This window comes from Panthera pardus, unplaced genomic scaffold (assembly GCF_024362965.1).
Source record: "Panthera pardus isolate Hobbes unplaced genomic scaffold, ASM2436296v1 HiC_scaffold_12, whole genome shotgun sequence".
Lineage (NCBI taxonomy): Eukaryota > Metazoa > Chordata > Mammalia > Carnivora > Felidae > Panthera > Panthera pardus.
The window spans coordinates 108,373,264-108,397,649 of NW_026526677.1; the positions used below are offsets into that span (position 1 = coordinate 108,373,264).

The 24,386-nt window shown below is 39.3% G+C and overlaps 1 protein-coding gene across 1 annotated transcript in view; it reads right to left on the reverse strand.

Annotated features, from left to right (window-relative positions):
* Positions 1-3,964: 3,964 nt before the first annotated feature.
* Positions 3,965-24,386, reverse strand: part of CUL5 (cullin 5) — a 96,147-nt gene continuing 75,725 nt past the window's right edge. The window contains exons 12-19 of the mRNA XM_053900536.1: positions 19,208-19,340; positions 18,230-18,361; positions 15,378-15,501; positions 14,642-14,817; positions 13,931-14,092; positions 12,868-12,986; positions 12,132-12,255; positions 3,965-7,579 (exon numbers count right to left, since the gene is read on the reverse strand). Coding sequence (XP_053756511.1) covers positions 7,385-7,579; positions 12,132-12,255; positions 12,868-12,986; positions 13,931-14,092; positions 14,642-14,817; positions 15,378-15,501; positions 18,230-18,361; positions 19,208-19,340 — 1,165 coding nt within the window. The 3' untranslated portion in view covers positions 3,965-7,384. The remainder of the gene's footprint in view (positions 7,580-12,131; positions 12,256-12,867; positions 12,987-13,930; positions 14,093-14,641; positions 14,818-15,377; positions 15,502-18,229; positions 18,362-19,207; positions 19,341-24,386) is intronic.

The window sequence follows — 24,386 nt, forward strand, 5'->3', positions numbered from 1 at the left end:
AAAAACTTAAAGGAAAAAAAAAAGATGGAAAGGTGCCTGGGTGGCTCAGTCACTTGAGCTCTTGACTCTTAATTCTGGTCTAAGTCATGATCTCAGTTTGTGAGTTCAAGCCCTGTGCCGGGCTCTGCACGGATAGTGTGGAGCCTGCTTGAGATTCTCTTTCCCTCTCTCTCTCTCTCTCAAAAATATAGAAACATTTTTTTTAAAAGATGGAAATACTATAAGATCGAGTAAGAGGAAGATTGAAGATGAACCTTTGAAACTTTGATGAAGCAACAGGGAGGTCAATGTTGACCTTGTTAAGGGGACCGGTGGGGACAACAAGGCAATGGTACTAAGTGGAAGAGAGAGAGACAGCGGATTACTCTCTTAAGACAGAAGACAATGGAAGGAGGAAAACAGGGTCGCAGCGCGAGCAAAGCAGGGGAGGAATATTTTTAAGCATGGTGGGCACTTGCACATGTCTGCACGCCGGTGGGTCTCAACATCAGCATTACATCAGCATTACCTGGGGGGCGTGTGGAAATTCAGAATGCTAGGCCCTACCTGACGATTTCTGCAGATCTCGAGTAGAGCTCAAGGATGTACTCTTCCAAGTTTTCAAGTATGGCACTGCTGGTCTGTGGACCAGATCTTTAACAACCGCTGTTGTAGGCTAAGGACGAAATAACCAGATGGATGTTTGGAAGGTAGAGGAAACATAGGAATTTTTGGAGCACTACACGGGAGGCAGAAGATGGGTTTTAGCGAGAAAGTAAAATAGTTTGTCCTTGACTAAGAAGTGAGGTATCTCTCCTCTGAGACAGGCAGGCAGGTGAAGAAGTGCAACTATGAGAGATAAAGCTAGAGGTGGAAGGAAGGCAAGTTATCAAAGTTCATGGCTGAAGGCTTCATTTCCTCTGATCCGCTCAAAGCAAGGTCATCCCCTGAGAATGGAGGAGGTAAAGTAAACATTCAGCAGCCACAGGAGAAGGAACTTGTAAAGATATTCCCAAACTCTACTCTTTCTCAGAGGCATGACCCTTGTGGTGTCTTAACGGAGTGTTAATTTTCAAACCCGGCTCATACAACGTATGTGCCAGACAGGTTTCTTTTAGCACTCATTTTTAGCAGGACTGGATCCAACTTTTGACATTTTGAGAACTCTTTTTGTGAAAACAAGTTATATGAAATTACAAATTTGCCATTTAAAATGGATTTTTTTGTGTGTGTTGAGTTGTATGAGTTCTTAATGTATTTTGGTTATTAACCGCTTATCAGAAATATCATCTGCAAATATTCTCTCCCATTCAGCAGCTGCCTTTTTCTTTTGTTGATGGCTTCCCCTGCTTCACTTTGATATGATCTCGTTTTATAGTTTCAGGTCTCACGTCTTTAAACAAATTTTTTTTTTTAACGTTTATTTATTTTTGAGACAGAGAGAGACAAAGCATGAACGGGGGAGGGTCAGAGAGAGGGAGACACAGAATCTGAAACAGGCTCCAGGCTCTGAGCTGTCAGCACAGAGCCTGACGCGGGGCTCGAACTCACGGACCGCGAGATCATGACCTGAGCCGAAGTCGGCCGCCCAACCAACTGAGCCACCCAGGCGCCCCAAGGTCTCACGTCTTTAATCCATTTAGTTTTGTGTATGGTGTAAGGAAGTGGTCCAATTTTCCCAACATCACTTACTGAAGACTGTCTTTTCCTCATTGAATATTTTTGTCTCCCCTGTCGTAGACTGATGGTACAGGCATAGGTTTATTTCTGGGCTCTTTGTCCCACTCCATTGATTTACGTGTATATTTTTGTGCCAGTAACATACTGTTTTCATATCCAGGCTTTGTTGTTCCATCTATAGGGAATAGGAAGAAGAGATTTGGCATAATTCTGAAGGGTGCTAAGATTTTCAGAATGGTAAATGAGCACTGGCTCCAACCTAAAGTCACCAGCTGCATAGGCCCCTAACGAGGGTCAGCCTGTCCGTTGAAGCTTTCGGGCATGGACTTCTCCTCTTCAGCTCTGAAGTTCCTGATGGCACCTTCTTCCAGTAGGCAGCTTATATCATCCACAGTGAAGATCCGTTAAGTGTAGCCACAGTCATTAATTTCTCTTAGCTAGACATTCTGGATTACTTGCTGCAGCTTCTACATCAGCACTTACTGCCTGACCTTGCACTTTTATGTTACGGAGATGGTTTCTTTCTTTAAACCTCATGAACAACCTCTGCCAGCTTCTAACTTTTCTTATGCAGCTTCCCCACCTCTCTCGGCCATCACAGAATGGAAGAGAGTTAGGGCCCTGCTCTAAATATGAGGCTTTGGCTTAAGGAAATGTGGCTGATTTTATCTCCTGTCCAGACCACTAAAACTTTCCCCATGTCAGCAATGAGGTGCTTCGGTTGGTTGGTTGGTTTTTATCATTCGTGTGTTCACTGGAGTAGAAGAACTTTTAATTTTCTTCAAGAACTTTTCCTTTCATTCACAACCTGCTGACTGTGCAAGCAGCCTGCTTTTGGCCCATCTTGGCTTGCAATATGCCCTCCTCGCTGAGCTTAATCATCTCTAACTTTGAGTCAAAGTGAGAGATGTGTGATTCTTCCTGGCACTTGAACGAGTTACTTGGCTTAATTTCAGTACTGTTGTCTCAGGAGCAGGGAGGCTGGAGGAGAAAGAGATCGGGAAACAGCCAGATGGTGGAGTCCTCAGAACACACAGAACATTTATGGATTAAGTTTGCCACACCCTTACATGGGTGCGGTTTGGGGCACCTGAAACCATTATAAGAGTAGCATCAAAGATCACTGATCACCAGAACAAACGTAACCAACAAAAACCTTTCAAATACACAAAAATTATCAAAATAGGACACACACACAAAGTGAGCAAATGCTAATTGGAAAATGAAGCTGGGTTGCCACAAGCCTTCTATTTGTAGAAAACTTACCTGCAGAGTATAGTAACGTCAGGTGCAGCGAGGTAGGCTGGTGCAAAATTCCTAGAGCCTTTCCCAGGACCTGAGCGGGGGCCTGACCAAGTTAGAGTTACCATGAAACTCGAGCTTCTGGGCCCGCCTCTAGGTTTAGGTGAATCTTCTACCGACACCATATTTTTCATTGCTTTCATTTCCAAGTCAACTCCCTGCCCTGCCCCAATCCCTGTTCAAGTCCAAAGTTGAGTTTAGGGTCATTACGAAGTACAATAGACTTAATGTCTGTGTCTCTCCAAAATTCATACTTTGAAACCTAATCCCCAGTGGCGTGGTATACTAGGAGGTGGGGCCTTTGCTTGGAGAGGTGATTAGCTCGTGAGGCAGGGCCTTCATGAAGGGGAGTAGGACCCTTAGAAAAGAGACCCCGGGAGCTCTGTCAACCCTCTGTCCTCCAGTGAGGCCACAACCACAAGTCTGCAGCCTGCAACCTGGAACAGGCCCCTCACTGGAACCAACCGTGCAGGCACCTTGATCTCCGACTGACTCCAAGCCTCCGGAAGTGTGAGAAACACGTCTGTGGTTTATAAGCCAGTCCGCGGTACTTTGTGAACACACTGTCCATCCTCATAACCTTATCACTAATCTCTAGCTTTGGAATTTAAATACCTCATAGATTTTCAAATAAACGCAAAACATGAGATAATTCACTTTATATGTTTTCATTTTTATCTGATATAAAAATTCAATTTGTGGTTCTGATATGACTTCTCTAACCTGATGAAGGAATGCGTCAATCACTTTCAGGTCTGAATTTTTTTCCCCTTTTCCAGGCCTGATAACCTTATGCTATCATCAATGGAAACAGGTACATTCATGAGAGCTTTCATTTTGGACTAAAATTTAAAATCTACAAGAAGTGGGTTACTCTTCGTGTTTCTGATTTGTAAGGCTAAGATTTACTATTTCACCACGAAATGCATAAATATACCTATTACACAAATTTAAATTTAACTCTTAAAAACTATGTAATCGTAGAACATCAACATTTTCTGGATAGGTGAAAGCTTTTATATTACATTTTTATTTTGCAAGAAAATAAATTATACAACTTAAAAAATAAAATCCAAAAATTAAGCAGTTCATCAAAATATTTCAGCCTACTGCATACAGAAACTGCTACCATTTAAAATTGTACAGCATTATCATCTCAGTATGTAGTGGCACACATTCAAAATCGTATATACCATACGAAGATAGATTACAACTTAGGAACGCAAATTTGTTCAACACTCCAGACGACATATATCGTGTAGATGACAGGAAAGCTCTCGTGTAATGTTTAGTTCACAAACATGACCTTGGAAGAGTTTATAAGATAGCATCCCAGTCATTTACATGAAAATAGAAAAACCAGCTTGAGTTTAAGATAGCAAATCTTTCTGGAAAACTAGCAAATCTTTCACCCAAATTGAATTTCGAAAATTTGCCCTGTGAGCAGGGCTAATGACATCCTACTGCAAAGAATGCAAAATACTTTTAAATTACTCTGATCATATTTTGTATTAAATTCAATAAAAAGTAAAAACAAGGAAGCTAACATTTCATTTTTGGAAATTTCAACATTTATGCACAAAATAAGAGTAAGAGACTTAAATGAACAGGTTGACAATGCAGGGACCCCTCCAATAAGTGTAAAAATTGGAAGACTTCATAATTTATTTCAAGATCCTCATTAAATCATTGGAACACTAATGTTCTAATATTTATCTCATTGTAAGCATTAAAATGAGATATTAGCATTAAAAGATAAAGCATTAAAATGAGCATTATCTTTTACTTTGTAACTTTTGCTTCCTGTCCCGGACCCCGGCAACGGGAGACGACAAAGGTTCACGCTGGCCAGAAGGCTCCATCTTCCCACGAGAAACGGAGTGTTCTGCCTTAGTTAACCTCTGGCTCGCCTCCACTGCCCCACCCCAGGCCCCAGTGGCAGCCTGGACTCCTCTCCCTGGACTCTGTCAGGTTTCGCCCCTGCTCAGGCAGCACGACTTTTAAGTGCAATCGGAGAACAGGGGCTGGATAAAGAATGCTAACTGTGATTCTGTACCTCTAGCAAGTGCCTCACAATCTTTTTGTCAGACTCTTTTTTGTTAATTAGCAAACCTACCGTCCAGACATAAAGAAAACTTAACAATGGTATAGGCACCTCGTCAACTAAATTGTTTTCATAAACACCAAAAAGTAGTTAAATTTTGTATACATAACAGAAAAAAATGGTAACTGTAAGTCTACAGTATTTGCTGCTGTTCAATTTCCCAAAATACAATTAGGACATAATTCGCTATTAAAAAATTTATAAAATTGAATAGAAAACTTTGCTATGGATTTAGTTACCCACTTTTGCACTAAATTTTCCATTATAAATCAAAACATCATGACTCTCAAATGACCAAAAGATGAGAAATTCCAAAAATGTTCTAAGAACAATTATGGTTTGAAGCAACAAATCTTAAACTTTAAAAAATGGCCTGTAATTTCCCCTTCAACTGTTCTCCCCCGTGGGCGTTCTCCTACTGGATAAGCACATATGCTCAGTGTTTATTAAATGTAAGGGCCACAATTATTACAAAATTATTATTTTCTAAATTTCAAATGTACCCGTTGTTCACCGTCCTCTCATTCAGTTTATTCTCCCCAACACACTTCGTGTAATACCTGACATGTGCTGCCCTAGAGCTGGGCATAAGATTTTAAATTAGAGACAAAATCCTAATTTTCTAGGAGTTTCGGAACAGGCATCTGAACATCACCAGCGACACCTTAGGATGTTGTAAATTTGCTCTCCGTCCCGGCAGCAGACAGCTCACAATGCTTTCTGGGGGGGGGGGGGGGGGGGGGGGGGGACAGACTCACTGTGACGCTCCTGAGAGCACTCTGCGTAGTACTGTCCACTGTCTACCTCTCGGAGCTCAGCTCTCTGCTTCCTACTACTTCCAAAGTCATAGGTTTAAAATAATACTTAATATCAAACAAGATACAAACGAATTTGCGAGAAAACTTGGAACGTGCAGCATAACGAATAAAAATCCATGTGGGAGCCACTCTTTCCCAACGGGGAATCGTCCGTCCCATCTCGGTTGCCCGCGTCCTCACATCCCGAGCTCCGCATGACTCTGGATATTCAGTTCCCAGCAAACCAGTCAGTTGCTACTTTGGATTGACTGAAAGGAACAAGGTAAGTGTTGCTTTCGGAACATTTTAAAAACATTTATTTTTAAAATATATAAATATATATGTACATATATTTGGCAAGTTTACTGCTCATATTAAGACCGCAACAATCTGCTTATGCTTTTCAGGCCTTAGGCTGTGGTTTTGCTATTCCTCCTAGGTAACGGACACTCACTACTCTTTAAAACAGAACGTCTTCCTTCCCAGAAACCTGAGGCTATAAATCCCTTATCATGAGTTTAAAATTCCAAAACATTTCTATGCTGCAGATCAAGTGATCAGTTACGTAACCGTACTAATAGGACAGGAGGAGATTTCTGCCTTGTTTTTAGTAAATTTGGATATAATCAATTTGGCATAATAAATATTAGATAAATATTAAGTGTGTTATTGAACACACTTAATATGTTTGTTCTGCGATTTTTTTTTCTCTGCAATTTAAATGATCTGTCTCCATACATTTTCTTAAACGGTTGAAACAACAAAGTAATATAAGCTTTACTTTTTCAAAACAAGCTCTCCAGCCATAGCAGATTTTAAAACTCCTTATTTAACAACAAACAACTAAACTAGCAGTCTCCTGCTTAAAAAGAAAGCCAACATTTGTAAGTTGGAAAAATCTCGTATCATTTTCAGGTCACCGTTAAATCCGGTTATTATACTGAAGCAGGGCGTGAACAAATAATGTGATGCTATTAAATACTTCTCTCCTCACCTACATCTGTCCCCCCCCACCCCGCAGTGTCGTGTACACCAGCTCCCTCTTTTGATCGAAAGAAACCAAGAGTGCTATTTCTAGTTTTAATCGCATTTAAAAAAACAAAACATAACAGCATTATTCAGTGCACGAATATCTGAAGATCCTTCCTGGTGCAAGTACATTTTTGTCAGAGAGGAAAAAAAAAAAGAGGAAAAAAGCAATTAAGAACCCCGCCCTCACCCTGCCCAACTATTTCTTCCGATGGGTATAAATCAAATTTACTGTGAAAAGTTCATAATGGGCTCTTCATGAATGCAAGTTTCTCCACAAAACAGCATGCTGTTACCGAGTGTGCAACATGAAGGGATGCCGTCATGCTAACTAACGTGACTGGCAAAATATAGTTGTTTTGTCAGGTAAGGCAGAGATTTTAATAGTTATGTAATCAAAGTCCAAATAAACCTTCCTCCAGCACAAACTGTTACAACTTTCTGCCCACGCACTCTGAAATTTGGGTTCTAATGTTGTCCATGATATTCAAACTTATGCCATATATATGAAAGTGTTGATATCGGATTCATCTCTTCTGATGTATTTGTGCTCTATTAGCCATTCTATTTGCTCTTTTATCATTTTCTTTTGTGGCAAAAACATGTTTTTCAAAATTTCTACTAGTTCAGTCTGCAGCTGAGCATTGCTAATTTTCTTTCTCATCTTCATTATTTGTATGATGGCTTCCTAAAAGAAAAAGAAAAATGAAAAATCATTAATATATTACATCTTAAAACAAAAAAAAAATGACTTTTTTATGTATTTCATCCTCTTTCCAACATCCACCCCAATGATCAATCACTAGCAGATAAGTCTTGAGTCCAGCGGCTTTTACTGAACAAAAATACTTTTCACTCCCTGTAAAAGTAAATCTGATGATAAAGATTTTGACAAATGAGGAAAAGCAAAATAACCTAGAACCTCTCTGTGGAAAACCACACCGAATGTTCTGGAGTACTCCCAATACTTTTTTCCACATCATGCACATGTTAACAATTTATCTTGCTTGTGAACACAGTATGTACGTAATCTGGCATTGTGTTACCCATCACCTAAGAAAGAGCAAATCCCTTACTCCTTTTCCATCATATTCAGAGTTAATTCTTTGTATAGTAGCAAATGCCAGCTGGTGTCTATTTTTAAAAATCAAACATTACTACTCTTTATATATTTATCAGATTAATAAATTATATTTGCTATAGATAGTTTATTGATTCAATTACTTTGACTTCTTACAGGAGTAAGCACTGTTCATCTAAGTCAATTTTGTAAGTATTTCCTTGACAATTTAATTACTATTAAGCTTATAACAGAGATAATCAGAAAATGATTAAGTGTTCTTTTCTCTTTTGCTTTTCCAGGATAATCTCTGTCCTTAGCAAACCAAAGGCATCTATCTACCTTGGTGGAGATTAGAGTTTGCTAAAAAAGGAAATGTGAAAACAGAAAATTAGGTGTGTGTGTGTGTGTGTGTGTGTGTGTATACACACATATATATACACACATATATATATACACGCATATATATATTTTAAGTTTGCTTATTTATCTTGAGAGAGAGGATGTGCATGGGAGGGGCAGAGAGAAAGGGAGACACAGAATCCCAAGCAGGCTCCGTGCTGTCAGTGTGGAGCCCAATGCAGGGTTTGAACCCACAAACCGCGAGATCATGACCTGAACTGAAATTAAGAGCCAGATGTGTAACCAACAGAGCCCCCGAGGAGCCCCGGTAATATCTGCTTTTAACATTCAAAGAGGTGTTTTGCTGCAAAGCAGTAATAGGCTTGGTGGCCAGGAGCTGTCCCCTATGGAGGGAGACTTAAGGATCCCTCCCCTGTCATTAGGAGAGGGAGTGAACTCCTCCCATTATCAGTGCGACAGGATGCCAGACTCTGGACTGCAGGGCTTGCATCAAGGGTCCCGAGGGAAAGGGGGAAAAGGGGAAGTCTTCAGGCACGTGAAGATCACAGGAGCCAGGGAGGAGGAACAAGTGTAAATGTCTCCAGTCCGCCCTCCTCCCAGCTCTGGTGGAGGAGAGGAAGGTAGGCTGTGTGAGAGAAGTGGAAAGGAGAACAGCACAGGGGCTCCAGCCCCGGGTCTGCACTTATTAGCTGCCGAAGACGGCATGATGTGGTACGAAGAGCTCACTGCGGAACTCCTCTCAGGCCCCACACGATGCGGACAGGGTCTAGAGCCAACAGACCCACAGGGCCGTCAGGGCCAGGGGAGAGGAATCTCGCAGCAGCAGCTGATCATGACAGTGTGCCGGGCAGGCCAAGGGGCCACACCGAAAATGCGGCAGAGTCTCAGAGAGTTTAAGAGCTCAGTTAAGAACGGAGGGCAGGCAGTCAGAGCAGGGAAGGGGCCAGGAGGCCCTTACCAACCGGGAAAAGAAGCCCCAGCTCCTGTGCTACAACCAGCGGCAGCAGAGAGCCACAGAAAGTCAAACTCCCACAGGTGACAGGTAAAGTACCCCACAGATGTCAAGAGCAAGAACCCAGGACACTGTCACAATGATGTGACGATCCCTTCACTGTCACTACAAGGTCACGTGGACTCCTTTCACCCTCCGTCCATCCCGATGCCATGTGGGAAACAACAAAGAGCGAGGATGGGTAGAGCAGGGTCAGGGAGAAATGAGAAAGGCTGAGCGTTACGTCAGGGACAGCCTGGATTACGGGACTGCACATAATCACCCATCCGTTTCGGACAAAACAGAAAACCTGAATTAAAAAAAATTTTTTTTTAAATGTTTGTTTATTTTTGAGACAGAGACAGAGCGTGAGTGAACAGGGGAGTGGCAGAGAGAGAGTGGGAGACACAGAATCGGAAGCAGGCTCCAGGCTCTGAGCTGTCAGCACAGAGCCCGATGTGGGACCTGAACCCACGAACTGTGAGATCATGACCTGAGCTGAGGTTGGACGCTCAACCGACCGAGCCACTCAGGCGCCCCTCTGCACATCTTATGGAAGGACTATACTTGCCAACCCGTCACATAGCTCAACTGAAATCCATCTGGAATTTATCCTGGTCTAGCCATACACCAGGACTATATCCAGATTTTTCACCCCAAACATAAAACTCTCTAAAATCTCTTACTGAATAATCCGTTCCCTTTCACAGCCCATGGAAATTATTTCCTTTATGGTAAAGTTCATCTATACTTACATAGTAGGTTCACTTCTGAGTTAGTTTCCTCAACTAATCTGCCTGTCATACTGTTTTATTTTTGCAGATATTTTACTAAGGTGTAACACTTGGCAAGTTCCACTAACACCTTATTCTTACCTTTTTTTAAAGATCACAAACACTCATTTATATTCTTTGTCATAAAACTGAGAATCAATTTGTCCATTTTTTTTAACGTTATTTTTGAGGGAGAGAGAGACAGAGTACAAGCAGGGGAGGGGCAGAGAGAGAGAGAGAGAGAGACACAGAATCTGAAGCAGGCTCCACGTTCTGAGCTGTCAGCAGAAACTGACGTGGGGTTCAAACCCATGAACCTGAGCCAAAGTCAGACGCTTAACCAACTGAGCCACCAAAGCGCCCCTCACGTCCATTCATTTTTGAGAGAGAAGAGTGTGAGCCATGGAGGGACAGAGAGGGGGAAAGAGGATCCAAAGCAGGCTCCAGGCTCCATACTGACAACAGAGAGCCCAAAGTGGGGCTCACACTCACGAACCACGAGATCATGACCTGAGCTAAAGTCAGATACTTAACCAATTGAGCCACCCAGACAACCCCCTAGCTGAACTTTTATCATGGACAAAATTGACTCCTTAAGTAACTGAGCCTTGTCACTGAAAAATGTGGTATTCCATGGTGAGCCAAAAAAGGCAAAACCAGGCAATGGGACAGGAGTCTGGTTGGAGGGGGGGCTGGCTGCAGTGACACAAACGCTGTGTATCTTAGGTGATGGTCCCCAGGTACGTACACTTATCCAAACTCAACGACAGCTAAACTATGAAATGTACATTGTAGCATATGTAAATTACACCTCAATATAAAGTTTTAGTAAAAAAAAAAAAAAAAAAAAAGAGTAACATCTTCTATTTATTCAAATCTCCTTCTGAACCCCCTAGGGATGGCCACCGTCTTCACACAGGCTGTCAACGTGACTCATTAAAAACGTGCCTATGGGGTCTATGGTTTCATCTTTCTCTTAAGCTTTTAAAATTTACATGTTTATTGCTAAAAAGAAAAGCAACTGACTTTTATTCCTTTCTCTCCGCTACTTTATCATATTGTATGCTGTGTAAGTAATGAAAAATGTTCATCTTTCCTCTTTTCATTTTTTACTGAATCGGCCAGCAGTTTCAAATAATATTCAATAAAAATAGTGAAACTGGGATCACTTGGTTATAATAAGAATACTCCTAAAGTTAGAATGGACACATATCAGTCTGCAACAGGCACTCTTCTTATGTTCAGAAGGATCACAATCTTAGCTTTAAAATGTTTGCTGGCTCAGTCTGCGGGCTATTCTAGATCCTGGGGATATGAGCTGAAGCCCCACGTTGGTGTGGAGAGTTCTAAAAATGAATAAATAAAACTTAAAAGATAACTTTTTTAAAGTATTCCCTCATTTCACACTACAATGAAATTATAAAACTTACATAAGAATTTGAATACTTCAATCCTAGAATTGTAACTTATTGCTGACACACAGTTAATCAGTCATGGTCAAAGGCAGACACAACCTAAAACCAAGGTTTTGCCCAACAAATAGAATCTACCGGTGGGGAGGGGGGGAGGGGAGGTGGCACCTGGGTGGCTCAGTTGGTTAAGGGTCCGGATCGTCATTTTGGCTCAGATCGTGACCTTGCAGTCGTGGGATCGAGCCCTGCGTAGGGCTCTGCACTGTAAGCATGGAGCCTGCTTGGGATTCTCTCTCTGCTCCTCCCGTACTTGAACTCTCTCTCTTTCAAAATAATAAACATTAAAAAAAAAAAAAAAATCTACCAGAGGCCACCAAGACATACAGACATCTCTTGCAGCAGCTAAGATAAGGTCAGCAATACAATTTTTAAGTTCCAGTAAAGTGAAAATTAGTTCTTCGTTACAGGTGGAATACCTACTACATGCTTTAAAATTTTTTTTAACATCTGAAGATAAAAAAAGAGAAAAATTTCTGAAACCAATACTGTACTGTGTAGTCATTAAAATTTAAATAACAAATAAATACCAAAAAAATGCAATTTTTTTCAAGACGTAGACATTCTGTCTTAACGTCACAAACCTGGGTTCTTAGTATTCGTAGCTGAACTATCCCTTCATTCTCCTCTTCTCGCATCCTTTCTGTAGTGAGCTGCAAGCGTCCAATCAAGTTGATTTTACCTCTTTTCTGAACTTTTGCATTTTTTCTATAAAAAACATTGAATGAAATATTTTACAGTGGAAGGCCTTTTAAACATATTACAGCAACAACGTCTGAGAAAAAAGGTATAGAAATTTTCTGAAGACTACTATACTAGAACTGTTCAAAGGAAAAGTTACCAATAATCGACAGATAGCTTTAAAATGAACCGTAGGATTTCCCCCAAACACAACAAAGGTTCAGTTAATAAAATATGGGTGACAACATGCCCTGTAATAACAAAGCTAATGTAATTTACATTGCCACGAGAGAGCTGAGATAGTTGGAAATATATGGGCTGTTATTCAGCATTATTATCTAAATGGATCTTAAGGAGAAAAAGTGATTTCTGTGAATAGAGCTTCTTTAGAGTGCAAAAGGATGCTTAAAGATGAAAAGCAGTATCATCAGATACCAAAATGTACCCATGAAAAACACATAAACGAGTGAACATCTCCAGTCCTCAGTATGTTTAATGAACAACTAAATGGCAGAAACCTGGAGCGGTGTCAGGGTACACATAGGTCTTAAAAGTAAGGAAAACAACCATTTTGCTAACAATAAAACACCAAAGTCAAACAAGGCATTTTTATTTTACATCAACCAACATCAGCCTTACATTAAACTGAACTCCTGGTTCACCGAGAAGAGGGTGCCTTCTGTGAAGTCTTTGGGTGAGTTGACTTGAGGTTCATACAATAAAACCTGCCGCTTGAGCTTTGGGAAAGCTACTAAAGACTATGAAGAAGAAAGAGAACACAATTACCATCTATAAATGGTATGAAAGACCAAGATCAGTTCTCCAACATGGCTAACAAAATCACAACCAACTTCTGCCTGGTGCCTCGACCAGTCCAACACTGTGAATGTACGGCGAGGAAAGGACAAGGCGGGGGGCAGCTCACGAGGAGGGAAGCACTAAATGATCCCTTCACAGGAAGACAGAGACTGCAGGGATCGGTCATACACGAGCTCAACAAAACCAACTTGCCACTGACACACCAGCTATTTCTCTCTAGACAATTATTTATTCTGGAACTTCTAAGAGGTCTATGGAGTAGGGGTAACATGCAGCTATGAGCAGGAGACTAATGAGTACATTTTACAAGCCCCTGAAAAGACCAAAGTTTTCTAATTCTTGCATTTTTGGTCATAAAATCTTTGAACACATTCTTAGTATGAAATTTCTGGTCACATTCCTCACAGGCAAGACTGAAATACCAACTCAATCTTTCTCTCCACCCCGCCCCCCCCGCTTTTTAAGTTTATTTATTTATTTTTGAGAGCGAGCAAGCATGAGTAAGGGAGGGGCAGAGAAGGAATCCCAAGCGGGCTCCATGGTGCCAGCGCAGCCCGACGTGGGGCTCAAACTCATGAACCGTGAAATCATGACCTGAGCCGAGATCAAGAGTCAGGTGCTCAACAGACTGAACCACCCATGCACCTCAACTCTCCATTTTTTCCCCCTCTTTCATTATCTTGGTAACTTGCTTATTTTCAATTTCTTTTTTTACCATGAATACCTCATCAATGTATTAACACCTCATTAGCGTTTTTTTTTTTCTTGGTTAAAGGTCATTTGCAGAGTGTTATGAATTCATAAATTTATGATAAGCAAGCTATCAAATATTTCCTGCTATGTAACTGGATACACTTTAAAAACAAAAAAACATGAAACAAACCCATAAAGTCCTTCTAAGCTCAGCGTCAGGCAGTTCAGTTGCAAGTTTTAGATTTTCAAAGCTGATTTTCTCTCTGGGTCTTTGGTTCCATGCAAACAACACAGCCAGCTGAAATGTTGTTACCTCCAAATCATATTGCCCTACTTCATTCTTAAATGTTATCTGCAAGAGAGAAAGTAATATAAAGGTAAGAATCTCTTCAGGATGATTACCACCTCCCTGCTAGAATACTCTCCTTACATGAGATTATCCACGGAAAAGACTGGCAGTTGTCTTCCAATATACATTTTTCCTTTCCTACACAGTAGTAACAATTTTAACAGACCTTAATGACCGCCCAGAATTAAAGGCTCATCTTCCAGCTTTCAAGGAGCGAAATGTGGTCTTGTGACTAGTTCTGCCCAATGAGAGGTGAGTGGAAATGATGGGGGAAACTTCTAGAAGTTGCTTCTAAAGTAAGGAATACTTTCATCTTTCCCTTCCTGTTGGGCTGGAAGACAGCCACAGTGGGCATCACACTGGATTCTGCAGAATCCATGGTGATACAACCAGAAGCTAAGTCCCTAACGACTTCCTGGACTAGATCCACTGCACGTGTTCAAACTTTCACACGGGAGAGAAACAAAGATCTATCTTGTTTAATCAACTCTTACTTGGAGTCCTGGTACTTTCAGTCAAACCAATATCTGAACTAACACACCATCTACTTACAATTCCATTTGACATGAGATGATGCCAATGTAATTTTCTACCACTATGATTTTTTTTGTAGAATTCTTCTACTTCAGGTATCAAATCCTCCAGTTCAGTAGGAAGGGAGACAAAGACTTTCTCAGAGCTTCTTGACCATGCTCCAGCATTCAGAATTTTTATATTAACCGAATCAGCTATAAGTAGGAATATCGGGAAATATGAAGTAAATAAACTTGAAAATGGATAAAATTCAAAAGAAATTAAATATGTACATACTGGATAAGCTTTGGTGAAAAATAAAACCCTAAAGATTTAAAGGTGCCTTAAAAAAAAAAAAAAAAGGATTAGAGGGGCGCCTGCCTGATTCAGTCAGTCAGGGGAGCATGGGACTCGACCTCAGGGTCGTGAGTATGAGCCCCATGTTGAGTGCAGAGATTATTTAAATAAAAATAAAACTTAAAAAAAAAAGAAGTTATTCTCTTCATGTGACTGGATCTGAAACCTGTAAAACTCAGGCAAGTGAGTAGTGGCTATTAAAAATAATACATACATACATATAGATACATACATAAAAATAAAGATTACGAATCTAAATTCTGTTAAATTCTGTTTTGCCAGATGTCTTCAAGGAATGTGGACTTTGTAACATCTTTGTACCTATTACTACTAAGGTTCAATTCTAATCTACTGGAAAACAAAGATATTCTCTTTAAGAAAGCCTATATACATAATATATGTAATTTTAAAATAATACCTGGTAAAGCCAATTTGTTATTTTTGTGCATTTCCTTAAAAGCTTGGTTCAAATCTTCAGACACTTTTATGTCCTGAAACATTCTAGCAAGCTTATTTACATAATCTGCGGGCATACCAACTTCCTACGAAAAGCAAAGACAAAAGAGGTAATGAACAATAATATATAGAAGCTTTAATATAAAATTAAATTTATTTATTAGAATATTCATAGTCTAATATCTCTTAAATTTGATTCTTAAAAACTAAACAAGAGAATACAGGTAACCCAGGCTTTCTCTGCATGAGTTCAATGTGCATGAATCAGTCACCACAGTAGAGTTAAATCACACCAGTCCCCCAACAACACAGCTCAACTTTCGGTTATCACCGTACATTAAATATGAGTAATGCACAAATTTACTTCTCATCAGTGACCAATCACCATCCGCCTTTCGAAATCTGTTAGTCATCTGTTTATTCAGTTCACCCACAGAAAGCAAAGCACAGTGACAGAGCCACTTGACATTTTATAAAAATGGATAATCAAGTGAGCTCAATGGCCAATGAAGATAATAAAAGCACACCAAAGAAATAAAAATAAAGCTGGAAATGAAAATAAACAGAACCTAAATGAAATTCTAGAAGAGCGATCTGAAGTTGTAATGTTGATACTTGCCAATGATGAAGACTAAATACACAAGGCAGGGGAACTTAGTGAAGGCAAATTATCAGCACAAACAAAAGGAGCAGGGACAATAATAACAATAATAATGATAAGATGCTGCAGAAGTGGCACCAGCAAAAACTTTCACGACCTTGAGCGCCCAAAAACAACAGGCTGGAAGCTGACCCAAACCTACAGAGACAATGACAACTCTCCCAGGCGCATGGATGATGCTCATTCTGTGTTCTAAGCCACATGACAAGAAGGCACGTGCTAGTCAAACGATCCTTCATTTACACGACGGCTCTCCTGAGATATAATGCATCTGTCACAAAACTCACTCTTTTCCAGTGTACAATTAAGTAGGTTCTAATGTATTTACAGAGTCTCTATAGATTTAGTGTATTTAGTGTATTTACAGAGTCTCTATGGATTTGGCTACGGTGGACATTGGCAATTAGGGGAATCGTATACTAGGTGGTCTTTGTAATGGAATTCGTTCACTGAGCATGACAATGTCAACAATCATTCACGTTGTAGCATGTGGCAGTACTACCTTTCTCCTAACTACTAAGAAATATTCCATTGTATGATTAATCCACATTTCGCTTATCCTTTCATCAGCTGAACAGCACTTTGAGCCGTTTCCACTTTGTGGCTCTTATTAATAATGCCGCTACGAACATTCATAGACAAGGCTTTGTGTGGTCATACGCTTGAGCGGAGTTACTTAGGAACAGAACTGCTGGGTCAACTTTGTTTAACTTTTTGAGCAACTGCCAGAGTTTTCCAAAGTGACTGCACCAATTTATATTCTCATCAGCAAAGCATGAGATTCCGATTTCTCCTCTTCCTCGCCAACACTTGTTACTGTCTTTTTAATTTTAGCTTCCCTAGGGAGGAAAGGAGGAGGAAAGTATCTCATTGTGGCTTTGATTTGCATTTCCCTAATGACTAATGATGTCGAACATCTTTAATACACTTATTGGCCATCTGAATATCTTCTGTGAAGAAATGTCTATTTTAATCCTTTGCCCATTTTTAACTTTTCACTGGTGAGTTGTAAGAGTTCTTTATATATTCTAGATATGAAACTGGACATATGAATTGCAAATAATTTCCTAAGCAGTATTAAGTTTCTACAGAGAAATAGTAGTACTTTATGTTTATGAAAGTTTGTTATAAATTACAGTATACTAAATACATATTCATTTACAAATTTGTTCCTATATATTTATTTTTAATTTTTTAAATGTATTTTTCTGAAAGAGAGACAGAGTGTGAATGGGGGAGGGGCAGAGAGCGGTGGAGACACAGAATCTAAAGCAGACTCAGGCTTTGAGCTGTCAGCATAGGGCCTGATGCAAGGGTTGAACTCACGAACCGAGAGATCATGCCCTGAGCTGAAGTCAGATGCTTAAGTGACTGACCCATCCAGGTGCCCCTTCTTCCTATATATTTATAACAAAGAGTTTCTAATGTTTTGACAGAAATTTCTCAGTCACAAAATAATTTTCCCCACTGACTGTTAATATTAAGATCATTTTGCACACTGTCGGTTTGCAGGGTAATTTTTACTATCCTGTAAGTATCATGCAAAGCAGGGCAATGTGTAAGTGTGTATTTTGAAATACATATATAAATGAAAGACATATATATAAAATATATATATAACTACACACACTATATACAATCTTGCTATGTATTAATAAAATCATATTATAAATCATTAACACCATATATATAAGTAAAAGATATTCATTACAGTGAACTGACAGGAACAGACTTAAAATATTTTGATATGAGAATTTAGTTATGACTAAATTAGCAGTGATTACCCTAAATAAACCATCGTCTTTTACATATTGGTTCTTTTGCCTATACAAAAGCCTTTACTTACAGTTACGCATTTACTACTAAAAATACCTTAACAATGTAATGATCTGTCCTATAAACCATTTAATAAGGTCAGTTCAAATGGAAGTGGAAATAGAAAAGAGCAAAATATCAAAAGCACAACAAGAGCAAAGGTGTTTCACTAAAAGTCTTTATTAAGAAAATATACTTTATTAGATACCTATTTTACACAATTGATGCCATGTTCTTATAAAATGTCCCCTACTTCTTCAACACTAACAACATCACTTGAGCACACATAAGAACCATGTGCTATAGTAAGGAAAACAAATATTAAAAAATTTACTTACTCTTAGCCACTCTACCATATTCTCTTCAATTTCACTATCAGCAGAGATGTCTAATATAAGACGTCGCGTCAAATGAGCTTTGTGATATCTCATAAAAACGTCTTTATTTTGTACGTATTTAAGTACCAACAGCTGTACAGAAAACAGAGTTACTTTCAATTCATGTGCACTCTTCGCCACCTCTCTCACTGAGCCCTTTCCATATCCCCCAATGTCAAAGTCCAGAAATTTACATGAGTATATACAGAGAGAGGTCTACTGAACTGCCCGTGTCTGAAAAATAACCAGTCCTGACACACTATTTTACTAAACAATTAGCAAATCTGAGACTGTAATCAAATAACCTTTTAGTTTCTATAAACATCAAATTTCCAGATTTCATATGCAACGTAATAAAACTTTACATGAAAATTAAGGGTTCTCCCCCAATTTTCTCTTCTGTAAAATCTTTTCACTTTTTTTCTGACACTCATCTTCTATTGTCTATATTCTCTACTTTTACTTCTTGTTTTTCTTCCTCTCTGTATTCCTGGACTTACAGCATATTACACTAACAGCCAGGATACAAAAATGAAAGCAACTAACTCTTCCCTTCACTCACTGGTGTTGAAACACCTATCCTGGGCTCTCACAAAAAGAAAGAGGTGAAAAACTCCTAGTCTCTCCACTGCCATTCCAAACACCATCAGCCCCAATTCCCCCTTCTTTGTCCTTTAATAGAAGCTGGCACTGAATTCCTTGAAAACAATCAAGAAGGGGGAAGAATTAAATCTATTTTCCTTTCTAGAAGCTACAAAGTAAAAACTTCCAGGAAGAAAAACAACTGCCCTATAGAGATCTTACATTGTAAAATTTCGTATTAGCTGCTCATAGATAAACATTTTAAAAAACGTGATGCTATCACAGAAAGTCTTACAAGCAAAACACAAATTCAAAGTAAGATAATTTAAATTTCTGTAATAAAAAAAAGATATGTACCACTTCTTTAAGCTTTGCTTCAATCTCTTCAGAGGTTAGTTTTTTGCTTAATGGTGTTTTTCTTAACAACATGTCACAGTAATTGGCAAGCAGCTCAGGGCATTTTGATTCAGGCTGAGTTTTTAATCCCACCCTAAAAAACAAAATAAAAGCAGTTGATGAAAAGTGACTGGTATCTACAAATATTTTTTTTTCACCGTTTATTTTTGAGAGAGAGAGAGAGAGAATGAACAAGAGCAGGGGAGGGGCAGAGAGACAAAGAAGGAGAAAGAGAATCCCAAGCAGGCTCCACACTGTCAGTGCAGAGACTGACATGGGGCTCAAACCCATGAACCATGAGATCATGTCCTGATCCTAGATCAAGAGTCCGAAGTCCAACCGACTGGGACACCCAGGTGCTCCCTGCAAATATTTTTTCTAGAGCCAATTTTTCATGAGCAAGACAATGAGGGGGCATAACTTAAGGAGGCCCTCATCTCAGGTTCCCAGGGCCTGCAGGGCCCTGAGAGGGAAACCTCGAAGTAGTCTGTATCCTGGGTGAGGGCCTGTCTACCGGTAGCCTTGTCAATAATCTTTAAAAACTTTTCTTCAGGTACTTACTTGCTAAATACTTCTGAAAAAGTATGTAAGTCCTTGCATATTTTTAAGTTAACATTAAAAACTTTTCATTATTAATATGTCAAGAAAAAAGTTACTTCATTCTCTGAAATGTATCCAATGTAACTTAAATTCGTTATGTGATATCTACCATCATCCATTTTCAAAAACTGTAAACAAACTTCTCTTAAACAATGAAGAACTTTTAACTCTATTTTACTTTGCCAACAAAACTTAAAAGCCAGTGTACTATATTTTTATGCTTTAAAGTTCTTTATCTTACTTCTCTAAACTATGTAGGAAATAAATTTAAATTCAACATTTCAAAATTCGTGTATATAAAACTTACATGTTATTTTCCCAGAATTGAATTAACCAAATTATTTTAAGTACACAACTTTCCAAAATAACAAACTTGTAATGCCTGTACGTATAAAACATAGGCAGTACGTTACTGTTTGTGTCAACTCTTACTGAGGGAGATGAAACTTTTCCCTCCAACTTATGAACCCAGAAATTACTTTTATTTCTACTTTTTTATCTTTATAAATATATATCTGTCCTGAACGATCTTATTCTCATAAGTAAGTACATGAGACAGGAAGTTTTTCTGATGTCACTCAACTTGTTGAGAACCTTCCGGGTTACTGGCTTAAAAAATACATACAGATCTAACACCAAAGGTTATTTTTAATAATGCATCAAACTAGCCATCAATTGTGTGGAAAGCAAAGAACTGGACACCCTATGACTTGCAAAAGGATCTGATACTTAGTTGTAAGAAATTCATTTCTCGGGGGTGCCTGGATGGTTCAGCTGGTTAAGCATCGGACTCTTGACCTCAGCTCAGGTCATGATCTCACGATTTGTGAGTTTGAGCCCCTACACAGGGCTCTGACAGCACAGAGCCTGCTTGGAATTCTCTCTCCATCTCTCTCTGCTCCTACCCCACTTGTGCTCTTTCTCTCGCTCAAAACAAATAACTAAACTTAAAAAAAAAAAAAAAGAATCCATTTTCTGTACATCAATACCAATATTTCAAAATATTCCTTTCTTACGCAACTCGGAGGCTTTTTTAAATGTTTATTTATTTATTTTGAGAGAGAGCGTGAGAATTCCAGGCAGTCTCTGCACTGAGCACGGAGTCTGATGTGGGGCTCAATCCCACGAACTGTGAGATCATGACCTGAGCTGAAATCAAGAGCCGATCATCTAACCGACCAAGGCGGCTTTTTATGTTTCAAGGCAACACACCATACTAAGAATAAGGAGAGGTGCACCTCTCTTTGCACAGCAGGGAAGACTAATTGTGGGGAGAAGTGGAAAGGGCAAATTGTAACGATACTTCCACCAGAGGGCGCCAGTTTAGAAAAGAGCAGATGCGGAAGCGGAGGGCTGAAGAACGCATTTCCTTTAAGGCTAACTGGCACTCGCTAGAAAGGTTTTGATGTAGACATGGGCCAGTGGGAAGACCACTAACTTACTTCCCATCCCTCTACCTTCATCTACCCGCACTGCCAGTGCCTAGCTCCCGCATGAACTCCTGCCAAGTCTGCAGCGATCCATCATCTCCCTTCCTCCAATTCACCCTGCTGGGAAGACAGAGGTCAGTCCTTCATCCTTGACTCTGGGAAGGCAGCGTGTCATTTCCTCTCCTGGGGCTGTTTTAGGGCTTTTTTGTTTCTTTTCAGTTTTCCAGCTGTTTCACTATGACGTACTGATTTAATTTGTATTTATCTTCCTTGGGACTCAAAGAGAATCTAAGAGTTGGCAGCTTTCATCAATTCTGGAAATTTATGGCCAATAACTCTTCAAATACTGCTTATGTCCCCTTTTCTGCTCTAATTCCAATTACATATTGCTATAGACATGTTACCTTTTCTCGGTAACAATTTCCACCTATTTGTTCATTAATGTGTATTATTTGTTCCCTATCACTTATCTATTTAAGCTTGTTATTACTAAGATATAATTCACATACCATGCAGTTCATCCATTTAAAGTATGCAAGTCGAAGTTTTTAAGTATATCTATAAACTTGTGCAACCACCATAATAAAATTTTAAAACATTTTCATTACCTACAAAAGAAACCCCACACTCATTAGCCAAATGCCATTCTCCAGCCACCCCTCCCTCCCAGCGCTGGTTACAAGTATTCTACCTTTTATCTTTATGGATCTCCTTTCTCTGAACACCTCATATAAAGGGAATCATACAGTGTGTGCTCTCTGGTGACTGACTTTTTAAAATTAGGATAATGTTTTTAAGATTCGTCCATATCATAGCACATATTGCTGGTTCATTCCTTTTAAAAAATATTTACCTTTTTATTGTGGTAAAAAACATTTACTGTTTTAATCATTTCTAAGTTTACAATCCAGTGGCAGTAAGTACATTCAAAATGTTCTGCAAATATCGCCACTATCCGTACCCAAAACTTGTTCACTGCCCTACACAGAAACCCTACATCCATTAAACGGTAACTTCCCAGTTCCCTCTCCCCACCCCCACCAAGTCCCAGCAGATATCTACTCTACTTTATTAATGGACCTGCCTATTCCAGATACCTTATGTAAGTGGAATCACACAATATTTGTCCTTTTGTGTGCGGCCTATTCCACTTAGCACTTCTCAGGGCTTCATTCATGTTGTAGCATGTATCAGATCCTCATTCCATTTTATGGCTCAAGGACAGCCCACTGCATGGCTGTACCATATTCTGCTTACCCCTTCACCAGACAATGGGCATTTGGGTTGTCCTTTTGTGGAAGGCTATTAAGAATAATGCTGCTACAAACATTTGTGTACAAATAAAAACAAAATTTTTTAAATGTTTATTTTTGAAAGAGAGAGTGCAGAAGAGGGGCAGAGAGAGAGGGAGACACAGAAACAGAAGCAGGCTCCAGGCTCCGAGCTATCAGCACAGAGCCTGACGCGGGGCTCGAACTCGTGAATGGTGAGATCACGACCTGAGCCAAAGTCGGCCGCTTAACCAACTCAGCCACCCAGGCGCCCCATAAATGTTTTTGTTTTTGTTTTTTTTTAAGTAACCAATGTATTCACCACATCAGAAGAATACAGGAAAGAAAAAAAAAAACCTTAAGCATTTCAACACAGAAAAAAATTATTTAATAAAAGTCAATACCCATTGATTTATTATCAAAACTTTTAGCAAGCTAGGAATAAAAAGCAATCTAATTAAGGGCATCTATGAAAAACCCTCAGCTAACTTTGTAATTAGTGATGAAATATTAAAGGCTTTCTGCTCCAGCTTGCCAAAATGACAGGGATGCCCACTGTAACTACATTTATCTAAAAATGTACTTATAATCCTAACCAGTTTATCAAGGCAAGAAAAGTAAGTGGTATAAAAATCAGAAAGGAAGATATAAAACTTGTATATTTACAGATTACATGATTATTTACACAGGAAAACCTTAAGAAATCTGCAAAACAACTATAAGAACTAATAACTTCCACAAGGTAACAGGATATAAGATCAATATACTAAAATCAACTGTTTACCTACAGATAAATTATACTACCTGACTTTAAAACTTACTACAGAACTATATTAATTATGACTATATAATAATGGCCTAAGAATACCTAAACAAATCAATGGAATAGAATAGAGAGCCCAGAAATACAAACATATTTCGTTTTAAAGTTTATTTATTTTGAGGGGGCCTGGGTGGCTCAGTCAGTTGGGCATCCGACTTCGGCTCAGGTCATGAACTCGTGGTTCACCGGTTTGAGCCCCGCGTCAGGCTCTGTGCTGACAGCTCAGAGCCTGGAACCTGCTTCAGATTATGTATCTCCCTCTCTCTTTGCCCTTCCCCCGCTCATGCTCGCTCTCTTTCTCTCTCTCTCTCAAAAAAAAAAAGTTACAAAGTTTATTTATTTTGAGAGAGAGACAGAAGAGAAATAGAGTGAGAGTGGGAAGGGTCAGGGAGAGAGGGAGAGAGAGAATCCCAAGCAGGCTCTGCATTGTCAGCACAGAGCCTGATGTGGGACTCCATGTCACGAACTATAGGATCATGACCTGAGTCGAAACCAAGAGTGAGATACTTAACCGACTGGGCCACCTGAGCGCCCCAACGTACATATTTTTGAGTGATTTGATTTTGACAAAAGGTCCCAAAGCAATGCAGTGGGGAGGGAAAGTAATTCCAATAAATGGTGAAAGAACCACTTGTTACCCATGTGGAAAAGAAAAAAAGTCAGATTTAACCGCTGACTTACACTATACATAATCATTAATTTAAGATGGATCCTAGAACTAAGAACCTAGAACTTTCACATTTATGAAAGCTAAAATGATAAAGCTTCTAGAAGAAACAAAAGAGATTATCTTCATGTCTCAGGGGTAGAGGTAAATGAAGTTTTCTAGATGAAACATAAAAAGCAAAAAACCATAAAAGAAAAGCACATATCTCTCAAATGATCTATATTTCAAAGAATACGTAAGAACTGTTATAGCTCACTAAGAAAAAGGAACAATGCAGTGGGAAAAAAAACAAAAAAACAAAAAAAAACCAAAAAAAAAAAAAAACCAAACAGACAAAAAAGATACTTTA